Raw genomic sequence first — 21024 nt, 5'->3', positions numbered from 1 at the left:
TTCTTATTTATAGTTTTGTGCTGGGACCAGAAAGATACAACTTCAGCTGAATGGTTAATTTTGCACTATGTGTCTGTGTATATTTGTTCCACCGTATTGTTGTAGTTGTGTTAAAACAGTGCAGCTATGGGACAGCAGGCATTGGTGGAAGGTTGGAGTACAAGTCTGTAACTAAAGGTGCCGTTAATAAAGTTACAACAGTAAAATGAGGTGGAACAGAAACTCCTTGGAGCAAAGTGGTCGGTGAGAAACCACCGAAGGATCATGTCCATGTTGTAGAGAGCATTACAGTCCTTGCTTCTTTGTTTTATCACAGTGGCTCCTCGTCGAGACTGGAAAGAACAGCTATTGTGACCTTGTATTCACATCAGTTACAGCAGAATGAAAAAAGTAGAAAAAAGTAGACCAAATGAACCCAACACCTTACAGGCACACCTGAGGAGTCCCCAGAGACAGTCATCTTGACCCGTGAAGTTTTCCCATTTTAATTTCTTTAGACAGTGGGGACAACCTGATGGTCTTCTGAAAGAAAAACTCATTGAAATGTAGCTTTTTTATATATATATTTGTGGTTGCATAACATGCATTTATACTGGGCATGTTTTGGAATGACTTTGAGAGACCGGCAGAGGAAGTTATTTGTTAACAGAACAATTCACAGGGGGAACAGTAGAGCCAGACTGCCTGCAATTCTCGGAACCGAGTGGACACGATTATGTTCTGCAACAGTTAGCTGATAATAAGTGACAAGCAGATGTGGCAAAAATACAGACAATTCTGTACTTAAGTAGAAGTGCAGATTAAAAAATACTCCAGTAAAAGTTGAAGTCCTGTTTTGACTTCTTTACTCAAGTAAAAGTGAAAAAGTACAGACTCTTAAATGTACTCAAAGTAAGAAAGTGAAAAGTAGCATTTCTACCACCTATTTTTGTGCAACACTAACTGAACCTTGTGCTATATTATTGTAATAATAAAATAATTTTAGTAGATGTGAATATAAACTTTATTCCAGTCTAAATTTGAATTCTAATAAAGCTTGAATCAGGTAAGTAGAGCATGAGCAGAGAAAAAGAAAGAAAATAAAACAGCTCTATTTTCTGTTGCTAATTGTAGAGGGTGGCTTTGCCTCTAAACCTTCAGCATGTGGGGAACCCTAAAATCAGTCGGCTCAGTGTGGGGAAACAAATCATAAATCACAATAATTTCTACTGGGAGCTCCAGTAGATTTTCTTAGTGTACAGGCTGTGACCAGCTGACCTGCTGCTCTTTGTGGATGTACACAACTTAATTCAACCAGATGTCAGCAGATGTTTTATGAGTTGTCTTGGCTGATTTCCATCCTCTACACTGACAGTACACTGTTTATGCTGTCTTTTTTCTAGAAGGTATAAAGCTGGTATGAAGGTGAAATTCGATGAATGAGTCTCAGCATCATCAGCTTAACTTCAGATTCATCTCTGCTTTACTTTATGTAACCTAACTCTGACCATGAAACCACAGCCACTGTGCACCACTCACACACTGTTCTTTACTTTAAACCCCTCACAGCAAACTAACCTGTTTATTCTGCAGAGGATTTTCATGCCACCTTTAAATAACACAGCGAGTCTACCTCAGTTTGTTTAGCAGCAGGTTTCACAATATGAAAAAACATAATGTCATGTGTACAGACCAGATATCTGATTTATAATCATGAGGACTTACATGTAAGCTTTAAATTTCCAGTTTATCAAACACCACCGATCAGTCCTTATCTTCAACCCCTCTTCGTCCTCTCGTGTCCTCCTCCTTATCTTACTCAATCTCTGAGTGAAGTTAGCTCTCTGTGTTTTCTCTCCCTGTGAAATACAGCAGCTGAACCTTTAGCTAGCAACACAGTGTGAGACAAACTGCACACAAACAGTTTGTGTTTGTTAAGCTGATAGAAATGTCGGATTTGAAATTTCCTGACACTTAAAAAACATCACTCCCTTCACGCTCGCTCGTCTTTAGGGCTAGCTAGATGCTGAAGTACTGCAAAACCACTGGCCCACTGTAACCCCTGACTATGGCACATGGTTTTGCCTCCTTCATCTCCTTTCATGCGACATCCCCTGCTGATTAATACAAGAACAGGACTGCCTTTCATGTGGTATTGGTTTGATGTTTGATGGCACGCAGTGACAAGAAAAAATAACTTCCCCCAAATGCCTTAAACCAGGGGTGTCGAACTCCTGTCCTCAAGGGCCGGTGTCCTGAAACTTTTGCACGTGTCCCTGCTGCAACACACCTGAATAAAATTAGTAGGTCGCTAGCAAGACTCTATAGAACTTGCATGCTGAGCCATTTGATTCATGTTACAGCAGCTCATAAGTAAATGAACATGGTGCAATAAAAGTACTTTTTAGAAGTACACTTTTCCAAATACTTATATTTACTTACATTTATTTAGATTTACTTGAGTAGGTTTAGGGGTTGCAACTTCAATTCAATTCAATTTAATTCAATTCAGTCACCTCATGCGACTTTATATTTTAAGGTAAAGATTGTATAGACACATATAGTCAACAATAGAGAGAAAACCTCAACAATTTGACGACGACCTGTGATCACGCATTTGGCAACAGTGGAAAGCAAAAACTCCCTTTTAGCAGGAAGAAACCTCCAGCAGAACCAGGGGCAGCTATCTCCTTCATTTCAAAAAATGCTACAAAACAACAGAAACTACAGATCCACATCATAGTACACATATAAAAAAATACCCATAAGACAAACTATAAAACATTATTATGTATTTCTTAAGGTGTCTTTCAATATAGGGCTGGATCACCCAGGGGACACAAACTCCATCCTCAGGCAAACTCAGTCCACCATCAGGGTAAACATTCATTTCTGCTCTATTATTCTATTAATTTCTATTTCAGTTCCCACATCATTCTCACGTCTCCACCTGCTGAAGTCAATACAAACATCAGCCAGCAGGCTATTGGTTTCACCTGTCACATTGTATTAATCCACCAGGAAAAAAGCAGGAAGTCATTGTGAGCCATTTGGATGCAACCCAGCCTCCTTCTCTCTTTATTTCTCCTTTTGTCTTGACCTCTGCTTTTCCCACGATTGTTCAGCCGCAGGAAACCCAGTCGTGTCTGAATATGAGGGAACCTGACCATCTGTAGACGATCACACACCCACACACACACACATATACACACACACACACACATCAAATTCACACGTACTCAGGCATATCCACCACAACAAAAGTGCACTGATGTTTGATGTAAAAGAGTTTTCACATGATGTTTGAATTTGGTTTTGAAAATTAAATGGTAAAACTACGACGACTAATATTATTACTTTACGTCATTGGGTTTATGACATCATTACTACTAATGATTTCATATAATCAGACCCACACACAGGCTGCACTGCCTGTAGTACACACCTTTGTGGTACAGTAAAACTTGCTGGTGCATGGAGATGAAAAACATGCAGTGTGTACAGATTTTTTGGTAACTGGTGAGAAACAGTACAATGGGGAAAAATACAAGCAGGATATGAAAGAGGAGCGGGAAAAGATAGTTTAGAAAAGACTTGTTTCCTGGTTTATTTGTACTCAGCTGCTGACACATTTTCATTGTTTCGCTTGTGTCCTTCTGTGCACTAGATGAAAAATTACAGTAACTCACATTCATACAGTTACAGCTGTTCTTACTTGCTTTGTGACTGGACATCTACTTTTACTCCCAGCCTTAGTACATTGGTTGTGTGAAACATAAAGATAAGCAGTAGGAGATATGTTCAGGACAAAGAGTGGTCTGTAGATCTGTAGATTTCTTTTTTTTCTTTTTTTTTCTTTTTTTTTTTTTATTAATAATTTTCCCTTTATACAAAACAAAACAGACATCAAAACAGAAACAATAAAAGGAAGAGAAAAAACCCCCCAAAACAAACAAAAAAAACAAAACAAAACAAAAAAACAAACAAACCAAAAAAAACAAAAAAAAAACAACCTCAAAACAGATCAAAGAAAAACCCCACAATCAACAATCTGAGACATGTAAACGGGAAACTGATACAGTATATATAATTCGGTCTACCAATCATTTACATATATCTCCTGACAATCTCAACCCGCCAGTGAAGTGGGGTTGTGCCTATCAGTATGGTTTTCTTCAGATCATCAGGTAAGTAATCCAATAGCGGGCGCCATATATCCCAAAAAATATCATCATTGCCACTTAATTTTGCACTCAGTCTTTCCATTGGTAATACTCTAAAAATTTCTTTATACCACTGAGTTATTGTTGGTGGTTTTTCATTAATCCAATTAAAAAGAATACATTTTCTTGCCAAAAACAGTAGTTTGCATAGAAGTATATGCTTGTTTTTATCTGGAAATTTGTTCGAAATTGGCAGCCCCAATAGATACTGAGCTGGATCTCTTTGTATTCTGCTTTTAAATATCCCTTTTAGTTCTTTAGTTACACAGAGCCAGAATTTTGAGATTTTTGAGCAAGTCCAAAGACAGTGCACGTAGGACCCCGGCGCAGATTTACATTTAATACATTGTGCAGACCTGCTCGGATCAATTTTATTCAGAAAAATAGGTGTTCTATGCTGTCTATGTAAAATTTTATATTGTATTTCTTTAAATCTGTTACTAAGAAATAAAGAATGCACAGATTGTATGGACTCACTCCAGGCATGATCATCACACTGACACTGGAGGTCACCCTCCCAGCTCCTAATCAGTTTTCCAATATTGTGTTTATTATAACCTTGTAGTGCATTATAAAACTGTCTTATAGTACTATTATCTGCACTTAAATGTAGGAAGAAATTTTCCATGGGTCCTAGTTGCATTGTATTATGCAAAGCATCATGACATGAAGTAATTAGGTGGCGAGCCTGTAAAAATGCAAAAAAATCCGTTTGATGTATAGTATATTTCTTTTGGACCTGCTCAAAAGACATACAAACATTCCCATCAAACAGATCACCCACCACACGTATTCCTGCACCAAACCATCTCTGAAATACTGCACTTTCCATTCCCGGTGTGAAGTGCTGATTATTTAAAAAAGGTGTTAGATAACTAAGTATAGGATTACTTTCAGTGTATTTACTCATATCACGCCATGTTTTTAAATAAGTATCAATCATTACTTTGTTATGTTTTTTATTATATTTACTCACTAGTTCACTTAGAAGATTAAATGGCTGACATGTCCAGGCTTCAAGGGGATCATCTGTGTCTTTTAGATATGTGTGGATCCATTCATGTATAACTCTACTATGACATGACCAGTTATACAGCAAGATGTTGGGAAAGGCAAGACCCCCTTTATCTTTGGGCAGCTGTAACGTTTTCATACTTAATCTGGGTTTCTTACCCCTCCAAATAAACCTTGACATATCTTTTTCAATTTCTTTTACAGTTTTTTTAGTAAGAATTATTGGGAGCATTTGTAGAGGATATAAAAGCCGGGGCAACACATTCATTTTAATTAAATTTATTCTTCCCATCCAAGAGACCGGGAGATCCATCCATCTGGAAAGGTCTTTTTTAATACTGTTACGAACTATGTCTATGTTCTGTTTCAATATACCTCTTATATTAGGTAAAATGTGTATCCCCAAGTACTTAAATCCCGAACCCGACCAGGTAAATGGGATATTACATGTCCTGGGCAAATTTCCTAGTGGCAAAGCAATAGTTTTATTCATATTAACCTTATACCCGGAGAGATATCCAAAAGTTTCTATAATAGATAATACAGAGGGTCTGTAGATTTCTTGAACATTACTGTGAGTTCGTGCACTCATATGGCCTACATTGTGACTAGATCTCAATTCAGTATGGCACATCTGGAATGTAATGGAACGGGAGATTCATATCATGGATGTGCAGCCAACAAATCTGCAGCAAAATCTCTGGGGAATGTTTTCCAACCCTTTGTTGAATCTGTGCCACGTAGAATTGAAGCAGTTTTAAAGTCCAATAAATTTATCCAAGCAGTGTCCTGGTGACTATTCAAATTCATTTAGATACCACTGTGGGATAACTGCAAGTATCCAAAGGCATTTCAACATAGATGCAAAGCTGCAAGACTTTTGTACGTTAACCAAACAATGTAAATAAAGTTTTATTAATGACCGTAATAAGTCAAGCCTGTAAAGTAACATTTGAACTTTTTCATTTTGATATTTCAAATTGTATTTAAAAAGTCAAACAAACACAGCTAGCATTGTTAGAGCTCGCTTTGGTTTTCTAGCAGACATGCTAGTGAGCTATTGTAAACAAGCAGTTAAAGTTCTCTTCTTTATGCTAACTGCTTTAATGCTAGTCTGTATTTAAATACTAATATTAACATATTATTGTGCTCACAATAGCAGTGCTAGGATGTTTAGCTGATGTTAGCCATATTTAATTAAGATAAAACAAGATTAAATATAAGTTAAAAATTAACCTAGACATGATAATTGTATAACAGTGAGGTTTGAAACATAATTAAAGAATTAAGCAATTAGCATGTTAGCATAATAGAATTTGGTGTTTATACTAGACAGAGTGGTGTAAAAGATAGAAGAATCTTTTATAGACCAGCTGTCTGTGACTGGAAACAAAGTATCATTGAGGATATTAGAACTAAAAGGCTGTAGGTGAAGACTGAGGGGCCCATTAAAATGATTCATCTTCTGGTGACCATAAATATCTGTACAAATCTGCAGTTAACAGATTAACAGTCTGCGCTACAGTAATGCAATCTTTTTACAATTTCTTCTCTTTCAGCTGCCTACTTTTATAGGAAGGAACAAACCCAAGGTTCTGGAGCACTAAAATACACAAACATAAAAAGAGAAAAAAAAAAGAAACCATTCTATAATGCTGTCTCAATGTGGTATTTATTTCTTCCACACATACAAATAACTTACCACCTTTACACCTGGTTATGTGTGAAGCTGGTTCAGGTCTTTGAAATCCTTCAGTGTGAATGATTTAGTTTATAAGTGCTCTGTGTTGATGAGTGGAGAGCTGCTCCACTGTTTGATTGTTTAAGCTGCTTGTTTTTCCTAAAATGAGCCACAGGAAGTCTTTCCTGTTTTGAATACACTATGAATAGAAGTGAATTGTGTGTATGTGTGGCGCATGTTGGTGTGTATGTGTGAATGTGTGAGCGTTTGAATGTTTCAGGGGCGAGGAGGAAGCAGCGTATATAAAAAGGTACCAAAAAGGTCTTCTTTAGTTTTTGCAAACATACAGGTATACACTGGGATCAAATAATAGGACGCAGTAATCATGATTTACACCTCGAGATGCTCACACTGCCACAGAGTTAACTTGATCGCGGAGCCGACTTACTGTATTTTTCCTTTCTGTCTCTCTCACAACTCTCCTCCTCATCCTCTCTTCGTCTTCACTCCAGGAAACAGGACACAACAAACTTCCAGCTTCTGTTTCTCTGACTTCCAAGTGGAAGTAGATATGTGGGAAGCACTTTTGTGTGCATTAAGGTACTGGAAAAATGGACGTCCTGACCCTCTCGTGCTCCCTTCTTTCTCATGTAGGAACTGCAAACTGTTTATATCATCAACATAAATCTTACCCTGCACCCCCAAAAGGCTGACGCAAAAACACTCACACACACCCAATATTTATATCTGTCTCACACACGCACACACACGCACACACACTCACGCACGTACATGTGACTCAGATACACCTGGCAGACAGATGGTGCATCAGTTTCATTTTTCAAAAGAAATTGGCTGTGTCCATTGTCCGCATCAGTGGATTCAGATGGCGCACAGCTGAATGACAATGAATTAAATACGGTGATGCAAGCTGCCGGTTAATCAGATAATAACCATGCAACCCACCTACTGATTTTCTTTTTTCTTTTCGTTTTTTTGCTTAAACTCTGCAACCGAGAAACACCCTATTATAAACAGGATTCCCAGAAAACACTCGTGATTATAAGCTTTGACACAACAGAAGTTATCATCTGGTAATTAAGACCAAAGACATTTGATTGAGGCTTGTTATTCCTATTCCACCTTTCCTGTCCCTTTTCCGTGTGGGGTTTTGTGATAAAGTTCTATTGCCATCATCCCCTCATCTCATTAGCTAGCTTGGCTCCAATTTTCTTTTTTTAGGAGTTTTCATGATTTGTATCTTACCCACTGAGAATAGGAGCTGAGGGTGGAACTAGTTGTGGTTGAGAGATTGTGTAAACCAGAAACTCACACTGTTTCACACAGGAAGACAGAAAAAAAGAAAGAAAAGCCACTTTTGCAAAGTATTTTGTATATTTTATTATAAACATCTACAATAGTGAAAAGCACACACAAACACACACACATAGCAACATCAAACTATTTACAAAAGATACCCTCGAATGAGGGAGAAGATCAGTCATGAGCCAGCAGACTGCTCCTTACTTTCTCATATATACATTTATACATATATACAGTACACACACACATCAACAACAGATGCAAACACTAGCTGGAGTGTAAACTGGAGGATTCGGACTCTGTAGTTGTTGAGGTCCCGGGGCGTCTTCGTGGTAAAACCTTCAAACTGGATGCCCGGTTCAGAGTGAGAGCTCTGCGGGCTGAATTCTTGAACCCAGCCCCGAGGAAGGCGTACAGCAGCGGGTTCAGGCAACAGTGAGCGAACGCCATGGGCTCAGCCACCGACAGCCACACGCCTAAAGCAGCTTCCAGCCTGCAGCTGCGGGGCAGGACTTCCAACCGCAGCAGAGCGTCCACAGAAATGCCCGCTCCATAAGGGAGCCAACACACGAAGAAGCAGAGCACCAGCGCGATGGTAGTCCTGACCGCCCGTCGCTTCTGCCTCTGGCCCCCCAGTGGGCCACGGGTCAGCCTGGTAACAATGACGCAGTAACACACCAGGAGCACCAGTCCAGGGATCACCAGACCCACCAGGACAAGCTGGAGGTGGAAGACTGCAACCCAGAGAGGAGCATTTTCTTCTGGGTAGAATCTCTGGCATAGAGTTGACCCCTCTCCTCCTTCCTGAGTGCGGGCAAATATCAAATCTGGCACTGCCAGCAGGCCAGCGGGCAACCAGGCACCTGCAGGGAGGAAGAAGATTAGTGAGGGACTGTGAGGAGAAAAGAAGACTAACAGCAGGAAGAGCAAGCCTTTTGATACTCACCTACATACACCAGTTTGTGAGCCAGCAGCTGCCTCAGCCCACTGGTGTTGGTGTCTGTGGCTCGGACCACCGCAAGGTAGCGGTCCAGGCTGATGAATGCCAGGATGAGCACGCTGCCATACAGGTTGACCGTGTAGATGACATGCACTCCAATGCAGGTGGCAGCTCCGAAACGCCAGTCAGCCAAGGCTGCATCCACCGCCCAGAACGGCAGAGCCAGAACGAAGAGGAGATCCGCAGCTGAGAGATGCAGGCGGTACCAGTCTGTGAGGCTGCATTTTGACCTGGAGACACAAAGATCTGATCACTTTCATGCTCCCCCCCCCCCGCACAAACCCAGGAGTTTCCCATCCCCTCACCTGCGTTGGCAGCCTAGGACTACGACAACCAAGCCATTTCCAGTGATGCCCAGAATGAAGATAAGGGCATAAATGACAGGCAAGAAGACTTGCTGAAGCTCAGTCGTTGTCATGTGCTCCACACCACAGGGCTCCTCCAGATCCACTCCAAGTTCCCCAGAGCCAGAGCCAGAGCTGGTGTCATTGTCGTAATCCTCAAAGACAATATGCTAGAGACAGATGATAAATGATGAGAAGAGAGAAGGCAATCGTATATTTGTGAACACATTTAAAGTTTCTGTGCATGATTAGATGACACCTCCCTACCTCATAGTAGGACATGGTGGAGACAGCTGCTCTCCTTCGTTGAGTGAAGCTGAGATTTCTGTCCGCAGAGGTTAAATAGCTGTTTACATGCTCCTCCCCCAACACTCCAACACATCTGTGTTCCTGCTGAAACGTTTTTCCTGTTTTCGAGGTGTCAGGTGCTGATATCTATCACAGGATACCGCGGTGTGTGCACGCACTGTGAATTGTTTTAGCCCTGAGACCTCTGGTTTGTGATAATCAGGTCCTATTGGCCATAGGAAAGGATGTTGATGAGAATCAGACAATAAATAACGTGTCAGTGTTTGTGTGTCTGCGTGCAACAGTAACACTCCAAGCTCCATTCTTAGTTAAATCAGGGCAAGCAGCAGGAGTGTCTGCGCAGACTGTGAATATACTTGTCCTGTTTGCGTCACTGTCTCATATAATGCATGCAAGGAGCGTGCACACCGAGGGCCGATTGATTCAGCGAAGTCATGTATGAAGATGACTATCGTGGCTTTTCAGCCAAGTTCACCAGACAGTCTGCCTCTGATCTTTGAGTGTCAATGAAGCGAGAGGTGCGATACCAGTGTGTCACTTTCCTGAGCACAAAATCAACACGTTCATGTTATTACAACACTGATATTTGCAGGAACACATCCCTCTGGAATCTCCTTAATTTTATATTTTAACCTCCTAGGACCTGGCGTCCACATATGTGGACATCACATTTTGGGTTATTTAGACCAAAACACTCAATTTTGCTCTTCAAGGGCCTGATATCCACTTATGAGGACATTATACTGCTACTGTTCTATCAAAATTTTAAACGAATATCCTCATATGTGGCTCTCATTTTTCATAAAAACAAAAAGAAGGTAAAAAAATAAATAAATAAATCTGGTAATTCTTTGTTTTTACATTTATTGGGCCCCAATATGCCCAAATATCAAAGAGAAATTAAAAAAGCTGTCAAACAGGTTAATCACGGACAACTCACTGATTATAGAGTTGCTAAACCGAGTAGGACCATTCCAGTTTTTAGAAAGTATGCAGTATTTACAAAGTATTACAGTCTTTTGATGATGGCTTGATTACTACGCGGTTATTTGGTCTGCTGCTTCAGGAAAGACCTCGTTATACTCCAGCTCAGTCAGAACGGAGCTGTGTGGATGGTGAGGGTTGCCGGCGTGCCAGGCTGTCATGGATGCAGGTGGAGGACAGGCTGGCATGTAATCTTGTCTTTAATATAAGAAACATTTGTGTACTGAGAAGGCCTAAATACTTGTATTCACAGTTAACATGAGAGGCTGTGTCATGATACCACACATGCTTTCATGGGACGTTTTGCTTATCTTTGCCTAAAATGAACATGTTAAAGAAAACCAGTTTTAGCAGGTTATGTCACTTCCCATCTTAATTCAGATTAGTATTTAAATAAGTATTTAAAGTAGTATTTAAGTATTTAAAGGTTTTAAAAGCGATTAGAAACAGCAGCTTTAAGGAAGGAAATACTTTTGGGTTATATTTGTTTATTTATCTGTGATGACTGATGATGAATGTATAATGCTGGCTTAAGTATGGCTTTATTGTCACTGCATTCATTAACTGTGTCGGTAATAGTTTGTTAATTGTTTTGTTGTTTAAATGCTTGTTGAACAACCTTTTGATTGTTCGTGCAGCTAAAATACTCATCCTTTCCTATATTAATAATATTATTACTGCATGATCAGACTTAATGCTTTAAAACCATTACAGAACTACAGAAAAGGCCTTGTTGCAGTCATCATTGTTTTGTTGTACAGAAGCATATTTTATTAAATACATGAATATCTAACTTATAACATTTTATACAATGTGGCTCCTCCACCACCGAGTTTATCAGTGTAAACAGAAAAGAGGAAGAAGAAGAGTTATTTTGGTCAGTCTGCTTTTATGTGAAGGTGACGGTGGTGCTCTGGAACCATTATTATCAGAGAGCAGAACACATACAACACTTTAAACGTCAATTAAAAAAAATGGCTGATAATCTAATCATACACAATGAGATGCTTTTACCCTCCTGATGACATCGTGTTTCCCTTTAGTATGTCTACTTTGTTTTCATCTTTATGTTCATAATGTGAAATGTTTTTAGGTTGCTTTTAAAAATCTGACCAGGGACTACGGATGAAAGTCAGCCCGGGACTAACTGCAGTACATTCACAGTAATGTATTTATTCATTCACACATTTTCATCGTGTGGTTTCCTTCAGTTTATTTGTCAATTGTCTGGAGTTTGACAGTTTGACCCAAGGGAGAATAGCTGTTGCTGTGGTAACAACTCAAAATATTGTACCTCAAAGATCTAATTAGTACATTCATGGTAGCTTTTTAAAATAGTTTATTAATGACTCACTTCAATATCTCTTATCTACTGAGAAGGCACATTTCCTGACGTGCTGACAAGCCCCCGGCAGCTCTGACTGCTCTGACTCCTCTCCCAATACATTAATCCTCTAAGTAAACAGTAAGGCTACCCCAACATAAACAGACTAAAAGAAATCTGTTAAAACTGTGAAGACTGCATACCCTGGTCCCTTATCTGCCTCTTACTTTCCCCACCCTTCCTCCGCCAACCATTCACTGTATCAGCACAGACATCTCAAAAAAACAACACTGCTGTTCAAAACTCTTCCTTTTTAAAGTGCTGACTGATGAAGTTTTAGTTTTGCTTAATCCATATAAATCCAGTTAGCCCAACCACAGAGCGTTAGAGGATAGTATAATAGTTTCTTTTCTACCCCCCCCCTTTGAGCCTTAAATCAATCAATAAATAAATAACTAAATGAAGATGGTTAGTTTTATATCGACACACTAACATAACATAAAATGTGCAGGAAATCTCTTTAGATTTAGTCTGTGTTCACTCTGTCACATCTGCCAACACAAACTATGGAGGCTTATCTGCGTAACTGTGATTCCCCAACCTGAAGTGTTATTTATTTATTTTTTTTGTAATGTAATAAAACAGGACATTGTCAGATCCTACATACTGTAATAAGTAAAAAGAAAGTTGAGTTAAACCACCACTAAAACTAATACAAAGTTAAATGAAACAAGCAAACCCTGAAAAATTATGACTTGGTTAGTTCCAAAACTTAACAAAATAAAAATAAATACTGTATGATATGACTCCTTGGCACTCCTGCTCATAGCAACGGGTGGCTGCACTGACCTGTGTGCTCCTGCAGTGTAAACTCTAACAGTTGATGGTAGGATTGACACAGGTGAAAATGATGGTATCAGGTTAACGCTGTTTTACTCTGAGCTCCAGGACTCACCCTGCTTATTGCGCATGCCGGCTCTCTGGGATGCTTCATGATCATTAATGTTATTGATTACACCTGTACCTGTCATGCTGTGCAGAGTGAGACTGGCCTAAACGAGTCCAGTGCCAAACCCTTGTATTTATGTCACATACCACACTATCCATGCTCCCCATGAGCACTAACCCTGTATCTATGTGCTTTTTGTACATTTGTGTTTATTTTGTGTTACTACACACAGAGCTGTAGAGTCAGTCTGTGAATGCTGGTTATGAAATGAAGTGGCGCCACCATGTGGGCTGTTAGAAAAAGGGTCTGCAAACAGCCTGCTACGTGGGCTCCACCTCCACTGCGTTGAGAAAAAGAATGGATGGATTTACCTTTCTTCCCTAAAGTAGTTGGGACTTTTGTGTACTTGAAGAAGTAAATGTCTGTCCAGGTTTGTTACACATTCCCAAATAAATCAAAGGCACACCTAACTTTCCATCATACCTGTGTACACCACTATCATATACCTCATCTCCACCGCCTCATTACACACCTTCAAATGGAAGTGCCTCTGTTTCAGATCCAGCACTCTTTTGAAGGTTAGGGTTTCTCTCAGAAAGGCTGTTTGGTTTGAACGTGCCTCTTGAGCCTGCCTGGCAACATTTTACCATAAGACAACTTCAAGTGACTGATGATGGACGGAGGCCGTTCACATTCCCAAAGTCAAAAGACAGGTAGGCCTGGTGATATCCTGTTTAGACAGTGGGTTGCCCGCATTGGCAATTAATTGTGCATTTCCCTCTTATAAGCTCTGATGCATCAACCTCTCAATTTTTGCAATGGTGCAGATGAGTTTCCTTTAATGTAAGTTTGTAGCTTTGTACAAAGTACAAACCCAGTGAGTCACCATGACAGCATTTAGGAACAAGTAGTATACACCATGGCATATAAAATAATATTTATAACTTGCTGGTTTTCTTTTTTGACTGTTTTGTTTTGTGACTAATAGGAAAGATATAGTTTCAAATATTTTGCCACCTTTTTTTGTCTTTGGATGCATTTGTGAGAAAATAATGTCCAACAACAGCCCACTGAGACACTGAGGCTGTGAAATCCCTCCATCCTCCCATTATCACCTAGTTGTGGACACCACACTTGGACTGATATCTTCACTTTGTAGAACAAGTCAAAGCTCTGATGCAGTGCAACTTTAGCATCCCTGAAATGCAGCTCACTGAAGAAGCTGGAGTGCTAGCAGGAAGTGGTGTACATGCTGTGGACACTATGAACAGTGACCAGCTTGCTGCAAACGCAAATGAAAATAAGCAAGTGTTTGCATACAGGTGAAAGGTACTTGATTTTGTGAAGAGCTGTAAATGCACGCGTGTTTTTGAAATGCGATTGAGTGAGCTTATGTCGGTATTTTTAAAAAAAAGGCATGCCATAAGATCAACATAAACATTTATTCACAGCTGTCCAGTTGTAAGGAACATTAAATAAATCTTATTTTTCATTTTAAAGGATCACAAACAAAACATGCACAGAACTGCGACGGCACTTTGTCAAGTAACTCTAGGCACAGGCCACCGAATAGGTAACAATACTGAAGACCAGCAGAACATCACAACTAAAAGCGATTAGCACTCGAATCCTGCCTCCTCACTAGTGTGTTTCTCTGACAATCATGCTGCTCTTGCTCCGTAGCTCAGTCAGCAAGTTTCTGAATCTACCCGTCTGCTTTGGTACTCTCTTGCTTGGTGTGGTGTCTTCCTGTGTCACAGACGAGGGAATCGCCTCAGCAGTCACACCTCTGTTCCCCTGACTGCTGCTTTTTCGGCGGCTGTTTGGCTCTACACGGCTAATCTTGATGGGAGTGTTGCTGTGGAGACGCTGCTGCTTAGCGACACGAGTACCCTGCGAACCGTCTCTCGGTCTCTTCCTCCTGTTCTTATTCTTCTTCCTCTCCTTTTTCGCTTTCACACATCGTCTGAGGTTCCTGACCGCAAAAACACAGCACATACAAGTCATTTTAGATGAGAACAGCTACAGTCATAAGAAATTCATGCAAGCAAACACGTTACCTGTGGAGGAAAGTGTGCGGCCTTGAACAGGCGGCAGATTCTTCCACACGCTGCTCACTTTGTGTTGCACAGGCCTTCTTTATCTTCTTTATGTGGCTCAAAAGCTGCCTGACACAGCAGACAGGCGGCAGTACAATCAGCTTAAATATGATGGTAATTTGTGAAACATACACATGCATACACACAGTGTACACTCAGCCTTACCCTTTTGCATTAGGCAGCCTTCGGGATGTCCACTTTTTGATAAGGACCCACTGGTCACATGTCGGGGACATAGGATCTAAACAAGAATCAAAATCAAAGTGTTACAGAACTGTGCTTACCTGTTTGTTGTTAATATGGATGGCAAAAGAGGATGGCTATTAATTTGGTACTGGTAAGTTAAACCATATGTAAGCATTTCATCCACTTCATGCAACAAACAATACATAATTGTATACTGGTTACTGAAATGTGTAGTTATACTTTTAGATTTCTTTTTATGCAGGGCTAATACAAGCAGTGTAAGTGTGCTATAGAAAAATATTTCTCAAGTATTATTAACAATTGTTCATCTTTCCTTTGGACGAGTAGCTACAGCATCAACTTCTTCCCAAAGACATGCTGCCATTAGTGTGCTCACCATTGTCCAGCAGTTTGTTTATGGCTGGTGTTTTTATCTTCTTTGCTTTCTGGTAGAGCTTCTGACAGGCCAAGCACAGATTCTGGGAAGGCCTCCCTTTTCTGGAGGTGGAGTGATAAAAAGAGGGACCAGACGCTGTGCTGCTGCAAACAGAGACTCGGTCTTCATCCAAGTCGTCCAGTTCTTTATCAGCTGTGTCTACAGCCTTTCCCCCGTCTTCTTCACCAACATGCTTCTCTTCCTGAGTGCCAATGATGTCGAGGATGTCGCGCCCTGTTCCCCCACCTGTGATACAGAGGCTGTCACCAGTATTGCCCGTCCCCCTCCGCTTTCGACCTCTCAGCTGATACTGGATAACTTCTTCCTCTGGCGCGGTGCTCGTCTTGGTGTTCTTCTTAGATGCCCTAGGCTGTCTGTTGGAGCGTTGGGGACACATGGATCCTTTCCACTTCACACAATACTTTATGGACCTGCTAAAAGGAGCAACAGTGACTCCTCCTGCAATATTTTACAAATAAACTGAGTCTAGATGAAAATATTTCTAATCGTCTTACCTGTAATATTCTACCTTGAAAAACAGTAAATGAGTGAATGAGCCCAAGTCATCTGCATCGAACCTGCAAAATCAGAAACAGCACATCACTCTGACAGGATTGACAACAACATGGCATTGAGCTTGTGTATGTTTGCGCCTGCATTTGTCCAATGTCACGACCTTTGAACTCTGAATGAAGGACATGTTTTCAGTTCATACACTAATCTCCTTATAACTGCACTTTGTCTTTACGTTTATGTTGAAATGATTTCACCTTTCATACAGGTTTACTGTGTCAGGCAATCAATGTTATATTAAAAATATATATAAATACATATACATATATATCTATATATATATATATCTATATATATATCTATATATCTATATATATATATATCTATATATATATCTATATATATATATATCTATATATATATCTATATATATATATATATATATATATATATATATAGGCACACATTTAATGTAATCTGGAAATAAAACCACCAGTTTTGACTCAGGTTCACTGTGCTCTGCCAGTGGCTGGAAACCAATGTCTGAAAACACCCAGCTAAATACTCTGTATTCAAAACTCAGGTGATGCTTAGCTAACGTTAGCATCCCGGCTAAGCTAACCGGGCTCAAAACTAAAGCTCGCACAGAGGGCGGATGGACATCACTGAAAGCACCGGGCATTGAAGCCAGGACATGACTTACTTCATCTCTGCTCCTTCGCGGTTAACGCACTCTAACGTGTGAAAAACTTTTATTCATTTAATTTTGACTGAAGCTGAAACACGGCGCCGTGCTTACTTGTTCACATTCTGGCTCGTGCCTTGGTGAGCTCGCGGACGTGAGCCTGTTTGTAGATGGGCTCGAGGACAAATCACTTCAAGATGCGCGAGGATAGAACAAAATTCCCTGTCCCATGATCCTCAAAGCTCCTAGTGGCTCTGGTTTCCTTCTCCTTCTGTTTGTTCGTTTGGGAGGAAAATGTCGCGTTACTGCCGCCAACTGGACAAGTTTCACAAATGTAAACCATTTTTCCTACCTAAAATGAACTGCCTTCAAACAAAAACGGTTAAAGTTCAGGTTTTGACTCTATATGTATGCTGACTATTGCGAGCTTTTAAAATGTATTAATTTGAAGAGAAATTGCCCGCAGCAATATTAACACTGGAGGTTATATAATGTAATACCAGTCATCAAATATGTTACAGATTAAATTATGTGCCAAACATGACTTTTAACCAGCAATGATTCATCTAAACATTTTGCAATGTAATTGGATTTCACCACAGGTGGATCTGTGGTCACATGTACATTGGTGGCTGACCACCCTGCACATTGTTTGATAGCCTTGAATGACACTACTTCAAAAACTATGTAGGTCTCCTTAGAGCACAGAAAAAAGACCTAATGACCTAATTCGCTGCCACAATGATACAAGCACAAGGATATATTCAATGTGAAAGGGAAATGATGAAGTGAAAAATTTACCATACCAATATCTTCAGATCAGAGATGCCTACTCCAAATTTCCCATGATCTGAGAAGACATTAATAACACGCACAACAAAAACGGGAGCTATGCCTTGTTGCGTACATCATTTATTTGAGGTCAACTATCCTTGTCTTCCAGCTGTAGTTAATCTACCCTGTTTCACGAGGTCTGTCTTTACAACAGCATCCCCCTTCTAGCAAGGAGTGGGGACACTGCTGTTGTCCATCCTGAAAGATTGTTGCGCTCAGCTGCCACTACCACAGCTGAGAGGGGCATCCACACAGGAAGACTAGCAATATTGTTGCAACCAAATACAATGAAATGTTAATTACATTTAGAGAATTATGGTACCACATTTGTGTTTGTTTATATAGATATTTGGCTGTTCGGGCTGAATGATTACGTAACCTACACAGTGCTGGTTTGATTAACTGATACTGTGCATAGGCTGAATTATTAGAAAGTTGGCCTGAAATGGAAAGGAGATACATTGGAATTCACCAATGCGGCAAGGGAAAATGCAGCAACATTAAAGTGGCACAGGCATTAATTCATTTAAGTGTGATTTGATGCGGAAAACTTCTCAGTAGGATTGTGACTTTTACTTAAATAAAGGGGCTAAATACTTGTTGGAAAACAGTAATTCAGTGTAAAGCAGGGTTTGAACACTTGTGCAATGTGACTATTCATTTTTTAAATTAATGAATCCTGTGTCTTCTTTGCAATGTTCAGTGTGTAAATGTGCGGGTTGGCTCCAGAGAGGGAAGGAAAAAAACTTCTGTTGAGATATAAACACTAAAAACATAAAGATAATGCTGACCTTTGACACTTTAAAGCCTGGCACATCCTCTGTAACAATTGCTTTAGCAGAGTTATTACGTTCATGGTCCTCTTACCTATTCCCAACAGAGACAGGAAGGACTTGAACACACACAAATGCAATCTGCTAATTCAATGAGGAATTCAAACAACGTATTCAGATGTGCCCCAACTTTATCTGTGTTCGACTCAGTTAGCTCCAGGTACACTGACGAGAGAACATTGAGGACAGCAGGAGCGTTTGTGTTTTTACAGCTCATCTTGGCTAGGGAAATAAGCGGTGTTCCCAATAATACGAAGGGATCTGTATCAGAAAAGTCCAGTCCAGAGGACAAGGTGAAGACAGCAGAAGCTGAAGCTACTCAGGCCAAATCTGCAAGTTTTTCACAGTTTTTGGGCAACTTGCTCGTGGTCCCCATGGATGGGAGTCACTGGGTAGGCCTTAAAGCCATTGCCCAGCAAATGGGTCGCCGTGGACACAGAGTTACGGTGGTGATGCCAGAGACCACCATACATATTGGCCCGGGGAAACATTATGACACTTTATGAAAGCTTACATCGACTCCGTGATGTCCAAACACAAAGACATAATGAAAAAATCTGCATATCCCCTCATGGGGAAGATAAAGAAACTCAGACAGTTCTGGATTATTTCAGATTTACTACACATCAGTGCAGACAAGCTCCTCTTCAATGCCAGTCTGATCTCCCACCTGGCCCAGCAGGTGAGTGCCGATTCAGAGAATGAACACAGGACAGTCAGTCTGGTTTGTCAGGAGTCACTCTCATCTCAACAGTCTATACAACCATTGATAAAAATGAGAAACAATAGTACATCATTGCACTAAGAACTGAAGGTCAGTCTGAAAAACTGCTAAAACTTTGCATGCATGGGGGCACAGGTTTTTGGAAGGGTCCTGCTGACACCAGCTCTTATCTGGCAGAGGGTCATTGGCGCCATGCCCCTCCCCTGTTTTAAATGCTCTTTAGAACAGGAGAAGCACCTTGCTCTCCAGCCTTGGTTCTAGCAGTCCTTAACCAGGTTACCATATTTTTCCTTTTCCTTTCCCAGGCCTCCTCCATATGCTTTTCCCAGGGTACTGTAAGCTCCCACATTCTAAGGTTCTTTGTAACTTCTGACACCAGCACAATTTCAGGCTTTGTGGTGGTTTTGAATATTAAAGGAAGTTTTTCCTTCCCACTGTTGTCAAGTGTTTGCTCAAAGGGGGATCACTTGATTGCTGGGGTTGTCTCTCTTATTTGGGGGTCTTTACCTCACAAAATAAAGCACCCTGAGGTGACTGTTGTTGTGATTTGGCGCTATATATATTTGCTACTTTTTGTACTGTCATTAAGACAGACAGTCTTTGGCCTTTTGCATTGTCTCTGAGCATTGTAGTTTTGGGGTAAACTTGCTGTGACTTCCACTCCTGGGAAGTGTGGCAACTGCCTTGAAGGTTTTCCATTTATGAATAATCTTTCTCGCTGCAGGATGATGGACTTCAAATTGTTTGAAAATGGTCTTATACCTCTTCCCAAAGTAATGGGCAGCAACAGTTGCTTCTCTAAGATGTCTTTCGTACTTGGCATTGTGTTAACATGCACCTGAATTATGCAGACCAGCAAACTACCCAAATTTCTACTTTGATAGAGGAGCTCACACTTGTTGATAATCAGTGAATCAAGTATATCTGAGTGGATGCCAAATGGCTTCCCCTTTTTGAGCTTAGTTCTGCACTTCGCACTGTTGCCATGTACTTGTTCTATGGGTGTTGGCTGATTGCTGAGGTCTTCTCTCTATTATTGCAGGGTCATTACCTTACAATATAAAGTTACTTGAGGCAGCTGTTGTTATGATTTGGAGCACAACACCTGTGGCCATAGAAGTGGTTAGAACACCCGTATTCAATTATTTGGATGGATGAGTAAATACTTTTGGAAATATAGGGTATATAAATTAACTTGAATTAAAGTCAGGGGCAAGCAACCTGTTCCATGATCCTCGAGACTCTAGTTTATTTCTGCTTCTGTTTTATTGTTTGAGAAAGAAGTTTCAGAAAAAGCTTCAGAAATTTAAACCATTTAGGTTTCAGTAAGTTTTAAAAAAACTGCCTTTTAACATGGTTAATTTTACGTTTTAGTTCTATGTGGATGCTGGCAATTTAGATTAGGTAGACTGTGTAAAACTCTATATGCACATACCATTTGACAAGGTCTCTCTTTGCACGAGCATCCCCCTTTGCATTTGTGTCTGTTTGCAAATTGAGCTCTGTGTGCTTTGGAATTTAAAATGTCAACAAACCCTACCTTTTTCCCTTTGTAACATGTACTGTATTTCCACACTTATTTAT

The 21024-nt window shown here is 40.3% G+C and overlaps 2 protein-coding genes across 6 annotated transcripts; both read right to left on the bottom strand.

Moving 5' to 3' along the window:
* Positions 1 to 8272: 8272 nt before the first annotated feature.
* Positions 8273 to 13239, bottom strand: LOC100693032 (C-X-C chemokine receptor type 4). 2 transcript variants are annotated; one of them, XM_003457425.5, is made up of 5 exons: positions 13137 to 13239; positions 9832 to 10078; positions 9526 to 9734; positions 9167 to 9450; positions 8273 to 9083 (listed from the first exon to the last, which is right to left on the bottom strand). In XM_003457425.5, exons 2-5 carry the CDS (start codon positions 9844 to 9846, stop codon positions 8488 to 8490), a joined length of 1104 nt encoding a protein of 367 aa, XP_003457473.1. In that variant the 5' UTR covers positions 9847 to 10078; positions 13137 to 13239; the 3' UTR covers positions 8273 to 8487. The 2 variants fall into 2 exon arrangements, with proteins under 2 accessions (XP_003457473.1, XP_005475984.1); XM_005475927.4 differs by having other exon boundaries at positions 13031 to 13182.
* A 1314-nt stretch (positions 13240 to 14553) lies between these two features.
* Positions 14554 to 17346, bottom strand: si:ch211-227n13.3 (uncharacterized). Of its 4 annotated transcripts, none has more exons than XM_005475930.2 (6): positions 17068 to 17346; positions 16367 to 16429; positions 15813 to 16285; positions 15395 to 15470; positions 15191 to 15298; positions 14554 to 15105 (listed from the first exon to the last, which is right to left on the bottom strand). In XM_005475930.2, exons 1-6 carry the CDS (start codon positions 17070 to 17072, stop codon positions 14772 to 14774), a joined length of 1059 nt encoding a protein of 352 aa, XP_005475987.1. In that variant the 5' UTR covers positions 17073 to 17346; the 3' UTR covers positions 14554 to 14771. The 4 variants fall into 4 exon arrangements, with proteins under 4 accessions (XP_005475987.1, XP_005475988.1, XP_005475989.1 ...); XM_005475931.2 differs by having other exon boundaries at positions 15813 to 16282; XM_005475932.4 differs by having other exon boundaries at positions 17164 to 17345.
* Between the last annotated feature and the right edge of the window lie 3678 nt (positions 17347 to 21024).

Source organism: Oreochromis niloticus, linkage group LG18, assembly GCF_001858045.2.
Source record: "Oreochromis niloticus isolate F11D_XX linkage group LG18, O_niloticus_UMD_NMBU, whole genome shotgun sequence".
Taxonomy (NCBI): domain Eukaryota; kingdom Metazoa; phylum Chordata; class Actinopteri; order Cichliformes; family Cichlidae; genus Oreochromis; species Oreochromis niloticus.
The sequence above is the reverse complement of the archived record's forward strand: the minus strand, read 5'-3'. Positions and strand labels throughout refer to the sequence as shown.

Excerpts from the sequence above, each read along its gene's own strand:
- si:ch211-227n13.3 (XM_005475930.2), bottom strand. Across the intron at positions 16,286-16,366 it reads TTCAAGGTAGAATATTACAG|CAGGTCCATAAAGTATTGTG; the intron begins GTAAGACGATTA and ends TGCTCCTTTTAG. Across the intron at positions 15,299-15,394 it reads AGGCTGCCTAATGCAAAAGG|GCAGCTTTTGAGCCACATAA; the intron begins GTAAGGCTGAGT and ends CTGCTGTGTCAG.
- LOC100693032 (XM_003457425.5), bottom strand. Across the intron at positions 9,451-9,525 it reads GTCCTAGGCTGCCAACGCAG|GTCAAAATGCAGCCTCACAG; the intron begins GTGAGGGGATGG and ends TTGTGTCTCCAG. Across the intron at positions 9,084-9,166 it reads TCACAAACTGGTGTATGTAG|GTGCCTGGTTGCCCGCTGGC; the intron begins GTGAGTATCAAA and ends TCCTCCCTGCAG.